The sequence below is a fragment of the Chrysemys picta genome, chromosome 6 (genome assembly GCF_011386835.1).
Source record: "Chrysemys picta bellii isolate R12L10 chromosome 6, ASM1138683v2, whole genome shotgun sequence".
Classification (NCBI taxonomy): domain Eukaryota; kingdom Metazoa; phylum Chordata; order Testudines; family Emydidae; genus Chrysemys; species Chrysemys picta.
The window spans coordinates 55,295,616-55,316,326 of NC_088796.1; the positions used below are offsets into that span (position 1 = coordinate 55,295,616).

At 42.4% G+C, this 20,711-nt stretch overlaps 1 protein-coding gene across 7 annotated transcripts in view; it reads right to left on the reverse strand.

Annotated features, from left to right (window-relative positions):
* TMEM161B (transmembrane protein 161B) overlaps positions 1 to 20,711 on the reverse strand; it is an 89,195-nt gene that overhangs the window by 14,592 nt on the left and 53,892 nt on the right. For all 7 annotated transcript variants that reach the window (XM_065599149.1, XM_005288147.5, XM_065599148.1 and 4 more), the window contains 4 exons: positions 10,700 to 10,851; positions 10,082 to 10,142; positions 8,021 to 8,161; positions 4,088 to 4,201 (listed from right to left, as the gene is read on the reverse strand). In XM_065599149.1, coding sequence (XP_065455221.1) covers positions 4,088 to 4,201; positions 8,021 to 8,161; positions 10,082 to 10,142; positions 10,700 to 10,851 — 468 coding nt within the window. The remainder of the gene's footprint in view (positions 1 to 4,087; positions 4,202 to 8,020; positions 8,162 to 10,081; positions 10,143 to 10,699; positions 10,852 to 20,711) is intronic.

Genomic DNA, 20,711 nt, shown 5'->3' on the forward strand with positions numbered 1-20,711 from the left:
TATAGCTCATGTTCAAGCAATATACAATTTTCCCTTCTCCCTTAGTTCCTTACACTTCCCACTCATGCCATAGCATTAGGCCTATATAAATATCCAAGTGACTGCAATGGGAAAAATTGGGAAGTTCTGTCAGTATTGAAGATTTCAAGCAATCTAGAATAATAAATAAGAACTATGCATTCCATGCTGAGAAAGAGGGACGATCGAGGAGTTATCTTAAGTGCCTATACACAAATGCAAGAAGCCTGGGAAACAAGCAGGGAGAACTGGAAGTTCTGGCACAGTCAGGGAACTATGATGCGATTGGAATAACAGAGACTTGGTGGGATAACTCACATGACTGGAGTACTGTCATGGATGGATATAAACTGTTCAGGAAGGACAGGCAGGGTAGAAAAGGTGGGGGAGTTGCGTTGTATGTAAGAGAGGAGTGTGACTGCTCAGAGCTCCGGTATGAAACTGCAGAAAAACCTGAGAGTCTCTGGATAAAGTTGAGAAGTGTGAGCAACAAGGGTGATGTCGTGGTTGGAGTCTGCTATAGACCACCAGACCAGGGGGATGAGGTGGATGAGGCTTTCTTCTGGCAACTAGCAGAAGTTGTTAGATTGCAGGCCCTGGTTCTCATGGGAGACTTTAATCACCCTGATATCTGCTGAGAGAGCAATACAGCGGTGCACAGACAATCCAGGAAGGTTTTGGAAAGTGTAGGGGACAATTTCCTGGTGCAAGTGCTGAAGGAACCAACTAGGGGCAGAGCTTTTCTTGACCTGCTGCTCATGAACAGGGAAGAATTAGTAGGGGAAGCAAAAGTGGATGGGAACCTGGGAGGCAGTGACCATGAGATGGTCGAGTTCAGGATCCTGACACAAGGAAGAAAGGAGAGCAGCAGAATACGGACCCTGGACTTCAGAAATGCAGACTTTGACTCCCTCAGGGAACAGATGGGCAGGATCCCCTGGGAGAATAACATGAAGGGCAAAGGGGTCCAGGAGAGCTGGCTGTATTTTAAAGAATCCTTATTGCGATTGCAGGAACAAACCATCCTGATGTGTAGAAAGAATAGTAAATATGGCAGCCGACCAGCTTGGCTAAACAGTGAAATCCTTGCTGATCTTAAACGCAAAAAAGAAGCTTACAAGAAGTGGAAGATAGGTCAAATGACCAGGGAGGAGTATAAAAATATTGCTCAGGCATGCAGGAGTGAAATCAGGAAGGCCAAATCACACTTGGAGTTGCAGCTAGCAAGAGATGTTAAGAGTAACAAGAATGGTTTCTTCAGGTATGTTAGCAACAAGAAGAAAGTCAAGAAAAGTGTGGGCCCCTTACTGAATGAGGGAGGCAACCTGGAGACCAAGGATGTAGAAAAAGCTAATGTACTCAATGCTTTTTTTGCCTCTGTCTTCACGAACAAGGTCAGCTCCCAGACTGCTGCACTGGGCAGCACAGCATGGGGAGGAGGTGACCAGCCCTCTGTGGAGAAAGAAGTGGTTCGGGACTATTTAGAAAAACTGGACGTACACAAGTCCATGGGGCCGGATGCACTGCATCCGAGGGTGCTAAAGGAGTTGGTGGATGAGATTGCAGAGCCATTAGCCATTATTTTTGAAAACTCATGGCGATCGGGGGAGGTCCCAGATGACTGGAAAAAGGCTAATGTAGTGCCCATCTTTAAAAAAGGGAAGAAGGAAGATCCGGGGAACTACAGGCCAGTCAGCCTCACCTCAGTCCCTGGAAAAATAATGGAGCAGGTCCTCAAGGAATCAATTATGAAACACTTAGAGGAGAGGAAAGTGATCAGCAACAGTCAGCATGGATTCACCAAGGGGAAGTCGTGCCTGACTAACCTAATTGCCTTCTATGATGAGATAACTGGCTCTGTGGATGAGGGGAAAGCAGTGGATGTGTTATTCCTTGATTTTAGCAAAGCTTTTGATACCGTCTCCCACAGTATTCTTGCCGCCAAGTTAAAGAAGTATGGGCTGGATGAATGGATTGTAAGGTGGATAGAAAGCTGGCTAGATCGTTGGGCTCAACGGGTAGTGATCAATGGCTCCATGTCTAGTTGGCAGCTGGTTTCAAGCGGAGTGCCCCAAGGGTCGGTCCTGGGGCCGGTTTTGTTTAATATCTTTATTAATGATCTGGAGGATGGTGTGGACTGCACTCTCAGCAAGTTTGCAGATGACACTAAACTAGGAGGCGTGGTAGATACACTAGAGGGTAGGGATCGGATACAGAGGGACCTAGACAAATTAGAGGATTGGGCCAAAAAAAAAAAAAAAACCTGATGAGGCTCAACAAGGACAAGTGCAGAGTCCTGCACTTAGGACGGAAGAATCCCATGTACTGCTACAGACTAGGGACCGAATGGCTAGGTAGCAGTTCTGCAGAAAAGGACCTAGGGGTCACAGTGGACGAGAAGGTGGATATGAGTCGACAGTGTGCTCTTGTTGCCAAGAAGGCTAACGGCATTTTGGGCTGTATAAGTAGGGGCACTGCCAGCAGATTGAGGAACATGATCGTTCCCCTTTATTCGACATTGGTGAGGCCTCATCTGGAGTACTGTGTCCAGTTTTGGGCCCCACAATACAAGAAGGATGTGGAAAAATTGGAAAGAGTCCAGCGGAGGGCAACAAAAATGATTAGGGGTCTGGAGCACATGTCTTATGAGGAGAGGCTGAGGGAACTGGGATTGTTTAGTCTCCAGAAGAGAAGAATGAAGGGGGATTTGATAGCAGCCTTCAACTACCTGAAGGGAGGGTCCAAAGAGGATGGAGCTCGGCTGTTCTCAGTGGTGGCAGATGACAGAACAAGGAGCAATGGTCTCAAGTTGCAGTGGGGGAGGTCCAGGTTGGATATTAGGAAACACTATTTCACTAGGAGGGTGGTGAAGCACTGGAATGCGTTACCTAGGGAGGTGGTGGAGTCTCCTTCCTTGGAGGTTTTTAAGACCTGGCTTGACAAAGCCCTGGCTGGGATGATTTAGTTGGGAATTGGTCCTGCTTTGAGCAGGGGGTTGGACTAGATGACCTCTTGAGGTCCCTTCCAACTCTGATATTCTATGATATTCTATGAAATGCTTTAAGATTTGGAATCTTCACTATACAGCCGTAAAATATTAACTGAAATACAGCCTAATTATATCTTTGGCCCTCTAGCCAGGTTAAATGCCAAGTCACTGCAATTTATTTCTAATTAAAAAAAAAAAAAAAAACACCACACTAAAGAATAAAGTACAAAAACTCAAATTGTAATTAAATTTAGTTCACTGCCAATGCAACTTTCTTTGGCATACAAAGTGGTCACAGCTATTAGACAGCTTTTATTTCTAGAAACAAAACAGTAAAAAAAATGTCAAACTATTATTTTTACTGTGATCTTTTTTTGAAAAAATTAAAAACTAATTACTTAGCTACAATAAATAAAGTAACACTGCAGCCTCTCTCCAATATACAAATCAGGAAACATGTAGGGTATGTTTACCACGGAGACTATACCAGCATAACCCCATAGTGTAGATGCAGCCTACACTGCAGAAGGGGTTTTTCTGTCAGTGTAGGAACACCTCCTCTCCAAATGAAGTTAGCTACTCTACTGACCACACTGCAAAACACCCCAGTTACAGAGAGTGATTTGATTAGCAGCACAGCGATTCTATTAGAGTGATTGAATTAGTATCTGATGAATTATGCTAACTCAGCTGCTGCATCACCATCACATTATTAGCTCTCAGGTGTCAGCAGCACTTGAGCTTCAACACATACCCCGTAATAGGTCAGCTTGTTCAAGCTTAAAGCACCACTTATAACTCAAGCTAGACACCTGTGTGTGCACAGAGTTGGGACAATGCTAGTTATAGCTTGAGAAATACTGCAGTGAAAAACAAGCCCAGCCTATGCTATAGCAGCTTCCTAGGGATATGGTGGAATCTCTGCAGGGCCTATGCCAAGGCTTCCTTCCATGGTCAGAAACACGGATTTTAAGGCCCCTTTACGCCACTTCAGCCCTTTTACATGGTATAAATGGAACAGAGTGGGGGTTAAGAGTCTGATCCTAAGACTTCAGAACAAATGTTAAAAAGGAACCTTACAAAGGCACGCTCTCTTTGCCCAGAGGTGGGTTCATAATGTAGTCCTTGGTGATTGGTTTTACCCACAATAAGACCATAAGTAAAGGTGCCAAGAAGTTTATATGCAGCAATGTTCTGAAAGGAAAGAGGAAAGGAAAAATATATTTAATACATACGATCATTACACTGGTAATCCAGATTTCCGTACCTTCAAATTGTTGAAAATAATGAGGCTTGGCAGAATTTGTTTTTTTAAATATATTTTGATTGATAATATCATTGTTTAATTTTAAGCATTCTTTTCAATTTTTATAGATTTAAATTTTCACAGTGGCAGGAATTTGAGGCGAGTCAGATAATTATTTAATGCCAGTAGACATTGAGTGTCAAAAAGTTAAAGCTTGATAACTGTAAAATACAAAGTTGTAAACATCACATATAAAAATATACCAAGTAAATATCCTTAAATAAAACTCAAACTCAGAAAGCACTTTTCTGACTTTGCCTATCAGTAAACTTCAAACAATCATTGATGAAAGCATCTTTTCTTCAGTTTGTATGTATGCTGAAGAAAGCTGTACGTATGTCGTTCATAAGCTGAATATTTTTGGTAAAAAAAAATATATCTGGAGATATACCTATCTCATAGAACTGGAAGGGACCCCGAAAGGTGATCGAGTCCAGCCCCCTGCCTTCACTAGCAGGACCAAGTACTGATTTTTGCCCCAGATCCCTAAGTGGCCCCCTCAAGGACTGAACTCACAACCCTGGGTTTAGCAGGCCAATGCTCAAACCACTGAGCTATCCCTCCCCCCGGGACACATCAAAGAGCGGGGGTCAGCTTATAAATGGGTCTACACCAAAATTTGATTTTAAATTCTATGGCAGGGGTCGGCAATCTATGGCATGCATGCCAAAGGCGGCAGGCGAGCTCATTTACTGTGGCACACTGCTGCCAGCCTGGTGTCCCTGCCGCCGGCACCGCTCAGCCCGCTGCCAGCATGGATGGACGGAACCCCGGGCCAGCAGTGGGCTGAGCGGGGCCGGCGCCCGAGACCCCGGCTGGCAGGGGCCAGCAGACGGAACCCCAGACCGGCCGCGGGCTGGGCCGCTCAGCCCGCTGCCAGCCAGGGTCCCGGAAGCCAGCCCCGCTCAGCCTGCTGCCAGTCTGGGGTTCCATCCGCTGGCCCCTGTAAATATAAAATGTATTACTGGCACATGAAACCTTAAATTACTGCAAATAAATGAAGACATGGCACACCACTTCTGAAAGGTTGCCGACCCGTTCTATGGAATCATTGAATCTAACACATTGTCATTTTGTTTACCTGGAGCACCTGCAGGCATGGAGCCCCTCAGCTCCCTCTGGCCGCATGCGGTTCACTGTTCCCAGCCAATGGGAGCTGCAGGAAGTGACTCCATGCCTGCAGATGCTCCAAGTAAATAAAACGTCCTGACCCGCCAGCGGCTTTCCCTGATGGACCGGGAGCCAAAGTTTTCCAACCCCTGAAATATAGGGTCGGCTTATGAAAGGGTCATCCAGTTTTTGCTATTTTTATCTATCCATTTTTGGGGGTTGGCTAATGAACGAGTATCCTTCCAAGCCTAAAAATAATGTGGGAGCTTTTCAATAAAACTGTGAGAAAGTGGTGGAAATAGGGAATTTTTCTTTTCTTCAGCATGCTTACGGGATTTTAACAACAAAAGAATTAGCCATGCAATTTCATTATAATTAATGATTAGATACTGTGGTGAAAGGTGCGCAACTTTGAATAAACTCCTATTTCAGTGTATTCTAATGAACCATAAGGAACCACATGTTACACAGCAACATGGTTAATGACAGCTGTTGTAAATATCTACATTGGTATAATGTATGTTTAATCTAAGAACTCAGTATCTCAAACTGATAATTATGTAAAATATTCAATTCCATTAGTGGAAAGTGAGATAAGTAACATATGAATATTTTTGTACTATTGAAAAGATTAGATTTTGTTATTCATGCAAAATCAGGGAAACATTTATCATTCCTGGCAAGACAAATTTCCCAATTTTGTATAGATTTTCTTAATTGGGAACCTTGACTAACTCAAAGTGAAATTTGGTACTTGCATACAATTATAGACGCTCTGAGAGAAAACATTACAAGAAAGATAGTAGATCATTTCTAGAATAGTTACTTTTAAAAGTACTGGATTCACAGCAAATTAAACTGGATGGTTAAAATAAAAATAAAAAACAAGTTGTGGGAATGCAAAACAAGAATGAATTTTTTTTTGTTTTTTTTTTAAATGAACCTATGGTCTGTGAAGATATAGCCCATTCTCAGTTCCTCTCATAAAGCTAGTATCAGTACAACCTCAAAATGGCTTGATTGTGCACCCATTAAAGTAAATGGAAATATTTCCATTGACTTCAGTGGGTATAGGATTAAGTGTTGGTGTCACTGCACCATTGCAATATTAGCTGAGACAGACTGCCCATACTCCCATATCTAAAGAAAGTGCTACAATACTATAGGGGATACAATCAGGTGAATAAAAATGTATCCTAAAAATATCAGATGTCACTCAATTAAAATGCTATTAAGACTCTTAAAACCATCTGTATTTGTATTTTCAGAAGCATCTCATCATGCAGTCTGAGTAAACCACTGGTTCAGAAATAAAAAAGCAGTGCTAGCGATGCAGTGTTGCTAGGGAACACTAGAACATCAAGAAGCAGCTCAAAGCAATTCAGTAGCTTGTGAAAGGCTTTTACCTTCTCTTCTGCTTATTTAAGTCACACCATTAGGTTAGTGAACTAGAATGTGTAAAGGGGTGGCAAGAATCCATTTTTGTCCATTGGAGTAGTGTGAGAAAGGCTGAAAGCACTCAAAACAACCCATGGAAAAGGGGTGGCTGGGTAACGACAGAAAACACACACACCCCCACACACCCACCCACCCACAAATGGTGCTGCTGAAAGAAAATTAAAAGGATTATCACAATTAAACATTAAAAATAGCCACACCAACAAGATTTTTATTCTATATAATACGTCACCAAGAACAAGTATAATTAAATATTAGGATATTACAGTCCAGGATTGTCAGTGGGGATTAGGTACTCAGAAAACCCTGAAGGGAAATTTAAAAAACATTTCTGAATTTGGGCCTCTAACTAGGTAAGAAGCTAGATCTGAAAATGTGGCTTTAATCTGGTGTCAACTCCCACTCCCCAATTAAATACCTTTGATTATATAAATAAATAGCCACTTATCTATTCAACCTTATTGAAAATGACACTTGCATTTTATTCTTTAGCATTTTAAAAGATGCTACTTTATGCCTGCTGCAATTTGAACTTGTTCTTCCTACATAGTTTCCTAATTGCAATGTATTTAATGTGTAACAAATATAAAATGAAGTTGCCAAGTTTCAGTCAGAGGGTTAAAAGAGAGAGACAATTAGGGGTTAGTTTTTTCTGCTTGGTTTTGTTTTGCTTTCTTTATTGCCCTCCTGAAACCACTTCTCTCCACACTATTCTCTTTCTGTATTCTGCCCCTAATCTTACAAGCAGTCAGGGAACGGTGCACATCTGAAACTGGCAGCTGTGCCTCTCTCCTTCATCACCATTTCCTAATCTGCCTAAAAATGTGACCAAAGTGGAGAATGAGAACCAATCAGTGTGAAGCTCCTATACAAGAAGGAGAGAAAAGAACGTTCCTTTATTGGCTCTCCCGTCATCTAGAGAAGGACGGTACAGGTTGAGTAGGTAGGTAGGAAGCTGCCAGGCCTGTTGCAAGACTAGAGAAATAAGGTGGGAAATGGGGGGAGGAAGTCCTAGTGAATCACTAGTTTCTCATTGGAAATGAATTGTATTACTTCTTTGTACATAAAAAAGATATTAAAAGACTGAACAGCATGTATCTATGTGTATATATATATATATATATATATTTTTCTCTTACTGTGTTATTTTTCCTGTTGCTAAATTCAGAGCATCCAGATGCATTTGAGCCAGTCGTAAGCCAGGGAATGTCAAAAAAGCACCAATAAGTGAACAAAGAACAGCCAGGAACAATTTGAAGGTTAGTTTAGACACTGGACCCCTAAAAAAAAAAAAGGGGGGGGGAGGGGTTAAAAAAATTTAAAGTTTTTTTTTCTCAACACTTCATCCCATCTCCCCAATAATTAACTTTTACAAAAGGCAAACAGCAAAAAGGCATTCATTCCAGCTTTTGAAGAAAGCAGTTTAACTCCATCTTGCTAGGATGCCAAGACTGGCTGAGCCTAGAAATTATTAGCAATAGATTCAGCAATTTATAATAAAAACTGAGTAAGCCCACGCAGACTGTACATTTTAAAAAAGGCCAGAAAAAACTTCTATGCAGAAAATAGAAATCTTGGAAGAAATATATTTTGTACATTTGGCACTATGTAGAAAATAACCTGTAAAAAAAGACACATCATTAACTGTAAAACACAAAAAATAATCCTTCAATAATATTGAAGTCTAGTGAAGGTCAAGGAATAAAAACAGCTAGCAGAAATAATTAACCAACAATGTCAAGAGACAGATAGACCTGTGATCAACAGAGAAAAGCTAAAGTACATTAACCACTGTTTTAAGTTATGCTATTGTGCTTGCATTCAACCTTTACCCACTAAGCAGCTCTCAAATATCTTAAACTACTGTTACTCTAGTTACTATCACCATTAGATAAATGGATAATTCTAATTCATTTATCTCCCAAGATGATGACTTTTTAAATTATTGAACCATGCATTATTTTCTAAACGTATAATGGACTTAAACAAAAAACTAGAATCAAGTATTTGAACTTTTTGCACCCCTGTCTTCAGGATTATGCAAGAATCAAAGACCTAAATGATGCAATACAAATAGAGATTACTATTAATAGAGGGCAACAAATAATAGAGTCTAGGGACCCATACAAGAGAATTTCAGTAGAAGCATTCATAATCCATCCCATTCAACTCCCAAGAGATGCCATGACCATGCAATCACTGCCTGTAAATTGTCAAGATACTGCAGTGAAGTTCAAAAGGGAATGAGGACAGACAGGCACTAACTGGAAAATTAATTAAAAAGTTAGCAGAGCACGATCAGAATAATTTACAAAGAGGACAGATTGCAGGTTAGGAAATGCAAAATGTTCAGTAGAGGTTATTTTTAAGGTTGATTTAGTTAAGACCCAGAGTCCTCAGATACCCCTTCCCAAAAATATATTATATTAATATGGTAGTTTAGAATTAACACCCAAAAGAAATTCAGTCATGTTCCCACAGCCATCACAATTCACTTCATATAAAGGGTAAGTATTACTGAAATCCTCTAAATATTTTAAAGCATAGATTAACAAAACAGATATATTTTAAATATTACTTGCAAAAGGGACTATTTATAGTTATTGTGATAGTGTATGTGAGCAACATCACTTTGATTATAGGACATGCCTCTGTCAGTCACATAAAACTTGGGGGTCCTGAGACAGATGGATCATTTCCACAAGAGGCAGGATAAAATAACAGCCTGAACACAGAACCACGAGCAAAACTGACTTCTACTCTCAACTCTGCCACAGGCTCCATCTGTAACCTTTGGCAAAGCATTTCACCTCTCAGGCCCCTTATCTATACAGTGAGGACAATACTTATCCTCAGAGGTGTGTCAAGGTTTACGCAATATGAAGATGAAGTGGTTATATAAAAAGTAGTAGGAGAAAAATGCTTGTAATTTTGAACTGTATTTAATAATTTAACCTAACATTTATTTGAATTTTTAAAAAAACTTAAAGCATTAGACCAAGCAAGACACGTCAAGTAATTTGAAAGCAGAGCTGGATTAGTCTCATTGATCCAGCTCTTTCACATTAATAAACACAATACAAGAGCAAAGCACACAAGTGAATAATCATGAGACAAACACTCACTACCAAAAAACAAGTGGTACGGTAAAAAAAATTATATTAACATAAAGCACACGGGTGTACTTTTCAGAAACTTACTGGGATTCCAAACCTTGCTTTTCAAGAAACTGCACTGCACTTTCTGAAAAATTAGAAAACCCTGCAGAGAGAGAGATTTTATTTTTTTTAAATCATGGTGCAAACATGGAATATCTCTTGAAAGAAAATGCTAGAAAACAGAACATCTTTTAAATAAGTTTTCATATGTCTGGTTTAGCTCTTTCATGTGCTAATTAGTATGCCACAATGCAATAAAACTTGGTTATTAGCAGAAGCAGTCTTTGAAAACATCCCTTTGATATTTGTGCACTCTATGAACATGAATAAAATTTACATTAATTCTTTAAGAATATAAGTAATTTTTCAGCATCAGAGGAGCCTCACTTAACTGTGTGAGGTTAAAAGGGGTTAAAAATAAAAAAGGTAAACAAATAGTTAACAAAAAACAAACAACCTACACAGAAAAATACTCTAAAGTAAAGCAAGGCAATTACACAAGATGTACTTTTAATAAAAGATGTTTGGGAATGCAGATTCAAAAATGTCTCAAATAGAATTTGTTTTAAAACAGATACTCTAAAAAAAGATATCTGAAGGTATAATATTGATACATGATATTAAAGTAAACCGAGCTCATAAATATTGTCATAAAATTACCTGATTCAAGTCCAAATTCTAGATAATTTTCAGTTACAATAAGGATTGCCATGGCTTTGACAAAGAAAAAAAAGCCAAATGTGACACAGACAGATCTTTCACCTCCATCTTCTACTTTGAAGTAGTGAGTGGTCAATGAGAACAGTGTCTTGCTACATAAGAAAAGTCAAGGGAAAGTAATTTTGTAGAATAAAAAGAATTATACCTTAAGTTGGCTAAGAAGTTATTACATACATTTTAGAAACCCACACTGTGGCTTTCTTCTAGATGTGCAAATTGCAAATAATGCATTATTTTTAATAGACCAAATACAGACAGAATTATGCTTCATAATGTTGGAACATTTAGTATGCAACTGACATTCCATGACAAAATGGGATTTTGGAAAGATGCCATTTAGAATTTTTTTGTTTTGACTTATGGCCATAAATATCCAAAATATTAAATCTTTCTACAAAAATTAGAATATTGTTCTATATTAAAGAACTTGTAACAAGTTAATACTTCTCGGAAAAATGGAAGCTTACAAGCCAATACACATTTTCCAAAAAAATAATTGCAGAATATTTATCAAATGCTATAATTCAAGATTTAATATATTTAACTCTAATATTCAAAATAGCCAAGATTATATCTATAAAGCAGCAAATGAATACATGCAATTCTAACTCCCAGTGGTAGTTGCACATCCCAGTCTCTGTCTTAAAGTTTCTTAACTATGAAAATCTTAAATGGCAAAATCCTGACTACTGAAGTCAACGACAAACTCCCATTGACTTCAACAGGGTCAAGACTTAATAATTTATGGGAAGGAAATGGATTTGTGCCCACTTTTTGCTGCTTCTTTATATATGAAAAAAAACCTCATCCCTTGCTTGTTTTTTACTTCAGAGAAATCAAGATGTCTAGTTTAGTCATCCCTCTTTTCCTGGAGGCCTTTTTTGGAGGACTAAGAGGTATGGATTGGGAGCTCTCTCTATCCTTAACTGAAAAGAGGAATGTTGAATATGTAGCACAGAAGCTTTTCCTCAGATGTTTGTTAAGCCTTTGAGTTACACAAGTATTAAAAAAGTTTAAGGAGTCTTAGTAAAAATTTCTCCTCTCAATCAGGTACTTATGAGAACAAACCCTACTTATTTCCAATAATTTACTTTACTCTACTCATCGCATAAAAATGGAAATTCTATAAAAATGCAGTGACCTATATATAGCCTTCTTGAAAAAAAATCAGGGTAAACGACAAATATTTCTTGAGAAAACTTTTTGGTATTTTAAAAAATGCTGTCTACCTGGACTGTACAGGACCACATTCAATTAACAATAACTTTGTACATAAGGAGTAAGCATTTTTATTACTATGCAGTTTATCATCATGTGTTTGGGAGTTATCAACTATAGAAGTTAATTATTAGCAAACTAAAAACAAAGTCAGTAATACCTAGAAGAGAATTTCAAAAGGGAGAGGTAGAGATTCTATGTACCTTATGCACTCTGGTAAAGTTCTTTCATATAACCAACCCGCCACAAATATGAACATCTGAGAGGTCATCTGATCTTTTATCAAGCAGTTTTTAAACTTTCATTGACTACTCCTCCTTTTAAATGCATTTCTAAATATAATTAGATCCATAACTGCACAACAGATTAAGCTCAATTTTTAACTATATACCTTCAGCTCTTATTACTACAAGCTGCAGTCTGCTGTAATGAATTTATTTTTAAAGTGCATGAGATCAAATCCATATTCAAATAAAACAGTTGTGTCAATGAGTCCACACTACCCATTTAGAACAGAAAAAGGCCATAGACAAAACATGAAATAAATGTAAGCCATAACCCACTTTTTCATTACACAACACCATAAACATTTATATTAGTACAATATTTTTAAGATTATAAAAGTATTTTAAGAACAATCTATTTTATTTAATTCATTTTAGTGAAACCTTTTGAATAGCATATGCGCTTCTGGGTGAGGATACACTCTTTTTCATAACAGAATATGGAGGATTCAGTGAGGTGTTGCACTTCACTATTATCTCAACGCATGTTTCACTGCATTTCACTAACACATATATAACTAGAACAATATACCCTTTAACAAGTTGTTTTCTAAGGGATCTTAAAATTTCACCAATAAATAAAATAAACGTTTGGTGAAATTTTAAGAGTGTGTGCGTGTGTAAATACCTTATATGAGAAGTACATAAATAAAAAAATTCTCTTGAAATTTTAAATTTAGAAAAGTCACACCTACTGGATTATTATATAACACTTAATACCTACATGGTGGTATTTACCTACATATTTTAAAGTGCTTTATGTAGACTGGCAAGTGTCATTGACATTTTATAGACTGGAAAACTGAGGCATAGTGTGATGAAGTAGTAAATGGCAGATTCATGAATCAAACCCAGACCTCCTGACTCCGTCTTCCATACTCAAGTCACTGAATGACAAATGGTGATATCTCACAATGTATCAGTCACTTGTGGTAATTTGTATTTTCTTCATTTTGAAGGGGCTTAAGTAAACAGCAATTCAGGAATTCCTTCACACTAACTTACTACATTGCTATGATACCAAGGTTAATCAATACCTTACACAGAACACAAAAATAGATTTATTTTGCTGAAATAACTGCACGTCCTCTAAAAATGAAAAATAGAAGAGCAAACTAGTCACTGCATCATATTTCTATTCTGAAATAGCTTCTTGCCGGAAGAGTAAATTTGATGCCAGTCACCTCTCATAGACCTTTATTATGTCTTAACTGAAGTTTATCCATTCCACCACCCAGTCAAGTTAAGGAGGCAACAGAAGAGAAAAACCATCTGAAAAGTAACGAGTCACCTATCTCGCTACTGAGTTCTCACAGCATGATAGGCTGCCCCCAACAATATACAAAGACATTTTTGGAAGGGAAATTATTTTTCTTAAAGGATTAGGAAACTTAAATTACTTAAAAGGCCATCTTTTCATGGTTGTACAGATGAAGACAAGCTGCTTCCAAAATGCAAAATACCTAGTTTTGACCACACAGCTAACTACCATTGCAACAGTCAGGATCACGTGTGAGACCCCATTTAAAAGCATGTTCCCCAGGGAAAAACAAAACACATGCTAACGTAACTTATGTGTATGGTAAAAAACTTCTTTGTCTTAAGATGTCCCAATCAGTTCTTACCATATCAGATTTTTTTAGGGAATTTCCTCCTTATTAATTTTAAATTGAAACACATTTACTGTCCCAATAGGTTTCAGAGTAGCAGCCGTGTTAGTCTGTATCCGCAAAAAGAACAGGAGTACCTGTGGCACCTTAGAAACTAACATTCTACAGGCCATTATTCTCTGATCCCACTGAGGATTACCTAAAGAAACTACACCATCTGCTAAAAACTCCCTGACAAAGCACAGGAACAAATCTGTACAGGCACATGCCTAGAACCCCGACCAGGGGTATTCTATTTGCTACCCAAGATCCATAAACCTGGAAATCCTGGACGCCCCATCATCTCAGGCATTGGCACCCTAACATCAGGCTTGTCTGGTTATGTGGACTCTCTCCTCAGGCCCTACGCTACCAGCACTCCCAGCTATCTTCGAGACACCACTGACTTCCTGAGGAAACGACAATCCATCGGTGATCTTCCAAAAAACACCATCCTGGCCACTGTGGACATAGAAGCGCTCTACACCAATATTCCACACAAAGATGGACTACAAGCTATCAGGAACAGTATCCCCGATAATGTCACAGCTAACCTGGTGGCTGAACTTTGTGACTTTGCCCTCACCCACAACTATTTCACATTTGGGGACAATATATACCTTCAAGTCAGCGGCACTGCTATGGGTACCCGCATGGCCCCACAGTATGCCAACATTTTTATGGCTGACTTAGAACAACACTTCCTTAGCTCTCGTCTCCTAACGCCCCTACTCTACTTGCGCTACATTGATGACATCTTCATCATCTGGACCCATGGAAAAGAAGCCCTTGAGGAATTCCACCATGATTTCAATAATTTCCATCCCACCATCAACCTCAGCCTAGATCAATCCACACAAGCGGTCCTGGACACTACTGTGCTAATAAGCGATGGTCACATAAATACCACCCTATACCGGAAACCTACTGACCGCTACACTTACCTACATGCCTCCAGCTTCCATCCAGGACACACCACACGATCCATTGTCTATAGCCAAGCTCTAAGATATAACCGCATTTGCTCCAATCCCTCAGACAGAGACAAGCACCTACAAGATCTCTATCAAGCATTCTTAAAACTACAATACCCACCTGCTGAAGTGAAAAAGCAGATTGACAGAGCCAGAAAAGTACCCAGAAGTCACCTCCTACAAGACAGGCCCAACAAAGAAAATAACAGAACACCACTAGCTGTCACCTTCAGCCCCCAACTAAAACCTCTCCAGCGCATCATCAAAGATCTACAACCTATCCTGAAAGATGATCCCCCACTCTCACAGATCTTGGGAAACAGACCTGTCCTCGCTTACAGACAACCCCCCAACCTAAAGCAAATACTCACCAGCAACCACACATCACTGAATAAAAAACACTGACCCAGGAACCTTTCCTTGTAACAAAGCCCGATGCCAACTCTGTCCACATATCTATTCAAGTGACATCATCATAGGACCTAGTCACATCAGCCATACCATCAGGGACCCGTTCACCTGCACATCTACCAATGTGATATATGCCATCATGTGCCAGCAATGCCCCTCTGCCATGTACATTGGCCAAACCGGACAGTCTCTATGCAAAAGAATTAATGGACACAAATCTGACATCAGGAATCATAATACTCAAAAACCAGTGGGAGAACACTTTAACCTGTCTGGTCATTCAATGACAGACCTGAGGGTGGCTATTTTACAACAGAAAAACTTCAAAAACAGACTCCAACGAGAGACTGCTGAGCTGGAATTGATATGCAAACTAGATACAATCAACTTAGGATTGAATAAGGACTGGGAATGGCTGAGCCATTACAAACATTGAATCTATCTCCCCTTGAAAGTATTCTCACACTTCTTATCAAACTGTCTGTACTGGGCTATCTTGATTATCACTTCAAAAGTTTTTTTTCCCTCTTACTTAATTGGCCTCTCAGAGTTGGTAAGACAACTCCCACCTGTTCATGCTGTGTGTGTGTGTGTGTGTGTGTGTGTGTGTGTGTGTGTGTGTGTGTGTGTGTGTGTTCGTTCCATTCTATATGCATCCGAAGAACTGGGCTGTAGCCCACGAAGGCTTATGCTCTAATAAATGTGTTAGTCTCTAAGGCCTGGTCTACACTAGGCGTTTATGTCGAAGTTAGCGCCGTTACATCGAATTAACCCTGCACCCGTCCACACTGCGATGCTATTTAGTTCGACATAGAGGTCTCTTTAATTCGACTTCTGTACTCCTCCCCAACGAGGGGAGTAGCGCCAAATTCGACATGGCCATGTCGAATTAGGCTAGGTGTGGATGGAAATCGACGCTAATAGCTCTGGGAGCTATCCCACAGTGCACCACTCTGTTGACGTTCTGGACAGCAGTGCGAGCTCGGATGCTCTGACCAACCACACAGGAAAAGCCCCGGGAAAATTTGAATTGGAATTCCTTTTCCTGTCTGGCCAGTTTGAATCTCATTTCCTGTCTGGACATCGTGGCGAGCACAGCAGCACTGGCAACGATGCAGAGCTCTCCAGCAGTGATGGCCGTGCAGTCTGTGAATAGAAAGAGGGCCCCATCATGGACTGATCGGGAAGTCTTGGATCTCATCGCTGTGTGGGGCGATGAGTCCGTGCTTTCCGAGCTGCGATCCAAAAGACGGAATGCAAAGATCTACGAGAAGATCTCTAAAGACATGGCAGAGAGTGGATACAGCCGGGATGCAACACAGTGCCGCGTGAAAATCAAGGAGCTGAGACAAGGCTACCAGAAGACCAAAGAGGCAAACGAACGCTCCGGATCCCATCCCCAGACATCCCGTTTCTACGAGGCACTGCATTCCATCCTCGGTGCGGCCGCCACCACTACCCCACCAGTGACCGTGGACTCTGAGGATGGGATAGTGTCCACGGCCGGTTCCTCCGACATGTTAGGGGACGGGGAAGATTAGGAAGGAGATGAGGAGGGCGAGGCAGTCGGCAGCGCTCACAACGCTGATTTCCCCGACAGCCAGGATCTCTTCATCACCCTTACAGAGATCCCCTACGAAGCGTCCCCAGCCGTTACCCCGGACACAGAATCTGGGGAAGGATCAGCCAGTAAGTGTTGTAAACATCTAAACATTTATTTTTAACAAAACAGGAATATTAACAATTAAAAGAATGGGTTGTTCATGATTAGTGTGCCCTATGCGCTTAACGGTTTAGTCATGGGCAGTGCAAGTTTTGAAAAAAAATCTAGCAATGTCCGGTTTTCAGTGATTGTCCTGCACAAGCCGCTCTACTGTTTATTCCCTGCTACTGCAGCTACAGTAAAATGCGGTCTATATGTCCGGGAATAGAGCAGTAATCCTCCTCGGATATCTCGATGAAGCTCTCCTGGAGGTAATTTGAAAGCCGTTGCATGAGGTTCCTGGGGAGAGCGGCCTTATTGGGTCCTCCGAAGTACGACACGTTGCCGCGCCACAAGACTATCACGTACTCGGGAATCATTGCTCTGCATACCAGGGCGGCATACGGCCCTGGTCTTTGGAGGCTTTCCCGGAGCATTCTCTGTCTGTCGCTCTCAGAGATCCTCATCAGGGTGATGTCGCCCATGGTGACCTGCTTTTAATTAGGTAGGGGAATGTTAATGTTGGGACTGCTTTCCCGTTCCTTGACAGAACTGTAACCGCTGGTTTGTAGCCACGCGGTGGAGGCGGGAGAGGGGCAGCCGAAAGGGATCGTTCCCGGGGACAGCCGCGAGGGGGTGGGACAGGGGCAGAGTTCCCGCTTGCCGGATTGCTGGCTGCAGGAACTGACATAGCTTTAAATGTGAAATGAGGCCAGTGGTAATATAAAAGTTTTAAACTGCCACAAGTGTACGGCTTACCATGTCTGCCTGCAACAGAAATTCCGTTGTGCTGCCCCGCTTCTCAAATGTGCTGTGCAAGACCCCAGGCACTGAATGCAAAGGCCGAAAATTCGACCTTGTGCTGAGTGCGCATGTGATAGGTGCTGTGCATGGTCTTGTTCACAGAGAAAGACTATGTTCTTTGTTCACAACTACATTTTTCTTTCTGAGGAATTCACTCCCTTTTCCCCATTTCCACAGCCCCATCTGTGACTGTCTCACAACCTAGCCTGGAATCACACTCCCAGAGGCTAGCGCGGATTAGGCGTAGGAAGAGGAGGACACGGGAGGACATGTTCTCTGAGCTTATGGCCTGTTCCCAAGCCCAGGCAGCACAGCAGACCCAGTGGCGGGAGAACTTGACCCGAATGCACCAAGCAAACATGGATCGGGAGGAGAGGTGGCGGCAGGAAGACCAGCAGGCGACTCAAACGCTGCTTGGACTACTGAGGGAGCAAACGGACACGCTCCGGCGCCTTGTGGATGTTCTGCAGGAACGGAGGCAGGAGGACAGAGCCCCGCTGCAGTCCATCTCTAACCGCCCTCCCCTGCCACCAAGTCCCATACCCACCTCACCCAAAGTGCAAAGAAGGAGAGGCGGCAGAGTCCCTGCTAAGTCTCACTCCACCCCTGCAGAGAGCTCTAGTAGCAGAAGGCTCTCATTTCCCAAAATTTGAAAAGTTCTTTCCTTCCCGCCTGACACAAGCCCCCGTCCAAGTTTCACCTCCCAATGCCATGTGTAGTTGATAATAAAAAATACGTTTCTGTAAACTACTGTTTCAATCATGTTCTTTTGGAGGAGGATGGGAAAGGGGGTTGGTAATTGGACAGGACAGTCACCTTTGGCAGGGTACATAGTCGGTGGCAGGCACAGCAGCAGGGCACATACACAGTGCAGTGATGCAGTGACTAGTTACCCTGGTTAGTCTGGGAGGTTGTTTTCATGTTATGTGGTGGGGGGTGGGTTGCTCTGTGACTTTGTGGCAGGGGAGGGCAGTTACAGATCTTAAGCGGCGGTCCTTAGGCAGGATCACAGAGCCACACAGCAGGGGATCTGTAACCGTCCTCCCCCTGCCACAAAGTCACATAGACCCCTCCATACACACAGTCCCGATCAGGAGGGGTGACAGGCTCCGTTGAAACAACCATCCCACCGCAGCGGAGCCTGTCAATCCTTGAGTTTAGAAGCTGCATTCGCGTCACTACACTACACCCGCTCCGCACCACAGTCTGCGTCCCAGTTTTAAAAAATTCCCGCGAAAACAGTATTAAAGAAAACGGTGTGCTTTAACAAAGTTGAACTATTTTTATTTCGAAACGTGTGTTGGAAGGGGGGTGAAGGGGGTATGTAACTGGATAGGATAGTCAACATTAACTGGGTAAAGAAACGGGGGCAGGTTTAGCTTCTCAGTACACAAACTTTAAAGTCACAGGTTACCCTGCTCACTCAGGAACTTTGCTTTCAAAGCCTCCCGGATGCACAGCGCTTCCCGCTGGTCTCTTCTAATCGCCCGGCTGTGAGTAATCAGCAGCCAGGCTATTTTCCTCAACCTCCCACCCCGCCATAAAGGTCTCCCCCTTGCTCTCACAGAGATTGTGGAGCACACAGCAAGCTGCTATAACAACGGGGATATTGGTTTCGCTGAGATCACAGCGAGTCAGTAAGCTTCTCCATCTCCCCTTGAGACGGCCAAAAGCACACTCCACCACCATTCTGCACTTGCTCAGCCGGTAGTTGAAGAGTTCTTTTTCAGTGTCCAGGGCGCCAGTATAGGGCTTCATGAGCCAGGGCATTAGCGGGTAGGCTGGGTCCCCGAGGATGACTATAGGCATCTCCACATCCCCAACAGTTATTTTGTGGTCCGGGAAGTAAATATCTTGTTGCAGCCGTCTAAACAGACCAGAGTTCCTGAAAACACGAGCGTCATGAACCTTGCCCGGCCATCCCACCTAGATGTTGGTAAAACGTCCCCTGTGGTCCACCAGTGCTTGCAGCACCATGGAAAAGTAGCCCTTTCGGTTAATGTACTGGGTGGCCTGGTGGTCCGGTGCCAGGATAGGGATGAGAGTTCCATCTATGGCCCCACCGCAGTTTGGGAATCCCATCGCTGCGAAGCCATCTATGATCGCCTCCACGTTTCCCAGGGTCACTACCTTTGGCAGCAGTACATCAACGATTGCCTTGGCTACTTGTATCACAACAACCCCCACGGTAGATTTGCCCACCCCAAACTGGTTCGCGACTGACCGGTAGCTGTCTGGCGTTGCAAGCTTCCAGAGGGCTATGGCCACTCGCTTCTGTACACTCAGTGCAGCTCGCAACCGGTTGTCACTGCGCTTCAGGGCAGGGGACAGCAACTCACAAAGTTCAAGGAAAGTTCCCTTCCGCATGCGAAAGTTTCGCAGCAACTGGGATTCATCCCAGACCTGCAGCACTATGCGGTCCCACCACTCAGTGCTTGTTTCCCATGCCTAGAATCGCCGTTCCACGGCATCAACATGACCCATTGCCACCGCGATGTCCTCGGCGCTGGGTCCCCTGCTTTCTGACAGGTCCGTGCTACTCTCAGACTTCAGGACATCACCGCGGTGCCGTAGCCTCCTCGCCTGACTTTTCTGCATCTGCCTCAGGGAAACCTGTATGATAAGCTGCGAGGCGTTGAGAGCGGCCACAACTGCAGCGATGGTCGCAGCGTGCTCCATGCTCGCAGTTCTGTGGCGTCCGCGCTGTCAATGACTGGAAAAGTGCGCGAACTGATTTCCCGCCGGCGCTTTCAGGGAGGGAGGGCGGGAGTGATGGACGGATGACGACAGTTACCCAAAAGCACCCTCGACACATTTTGTTACCCAGAAGGCATTGCTGGCTACACCCAGAATTCCAATGGGCAGAGGGGACTGCGGGAACTGTGGGATAGCTGACCACAGTGCACCGCT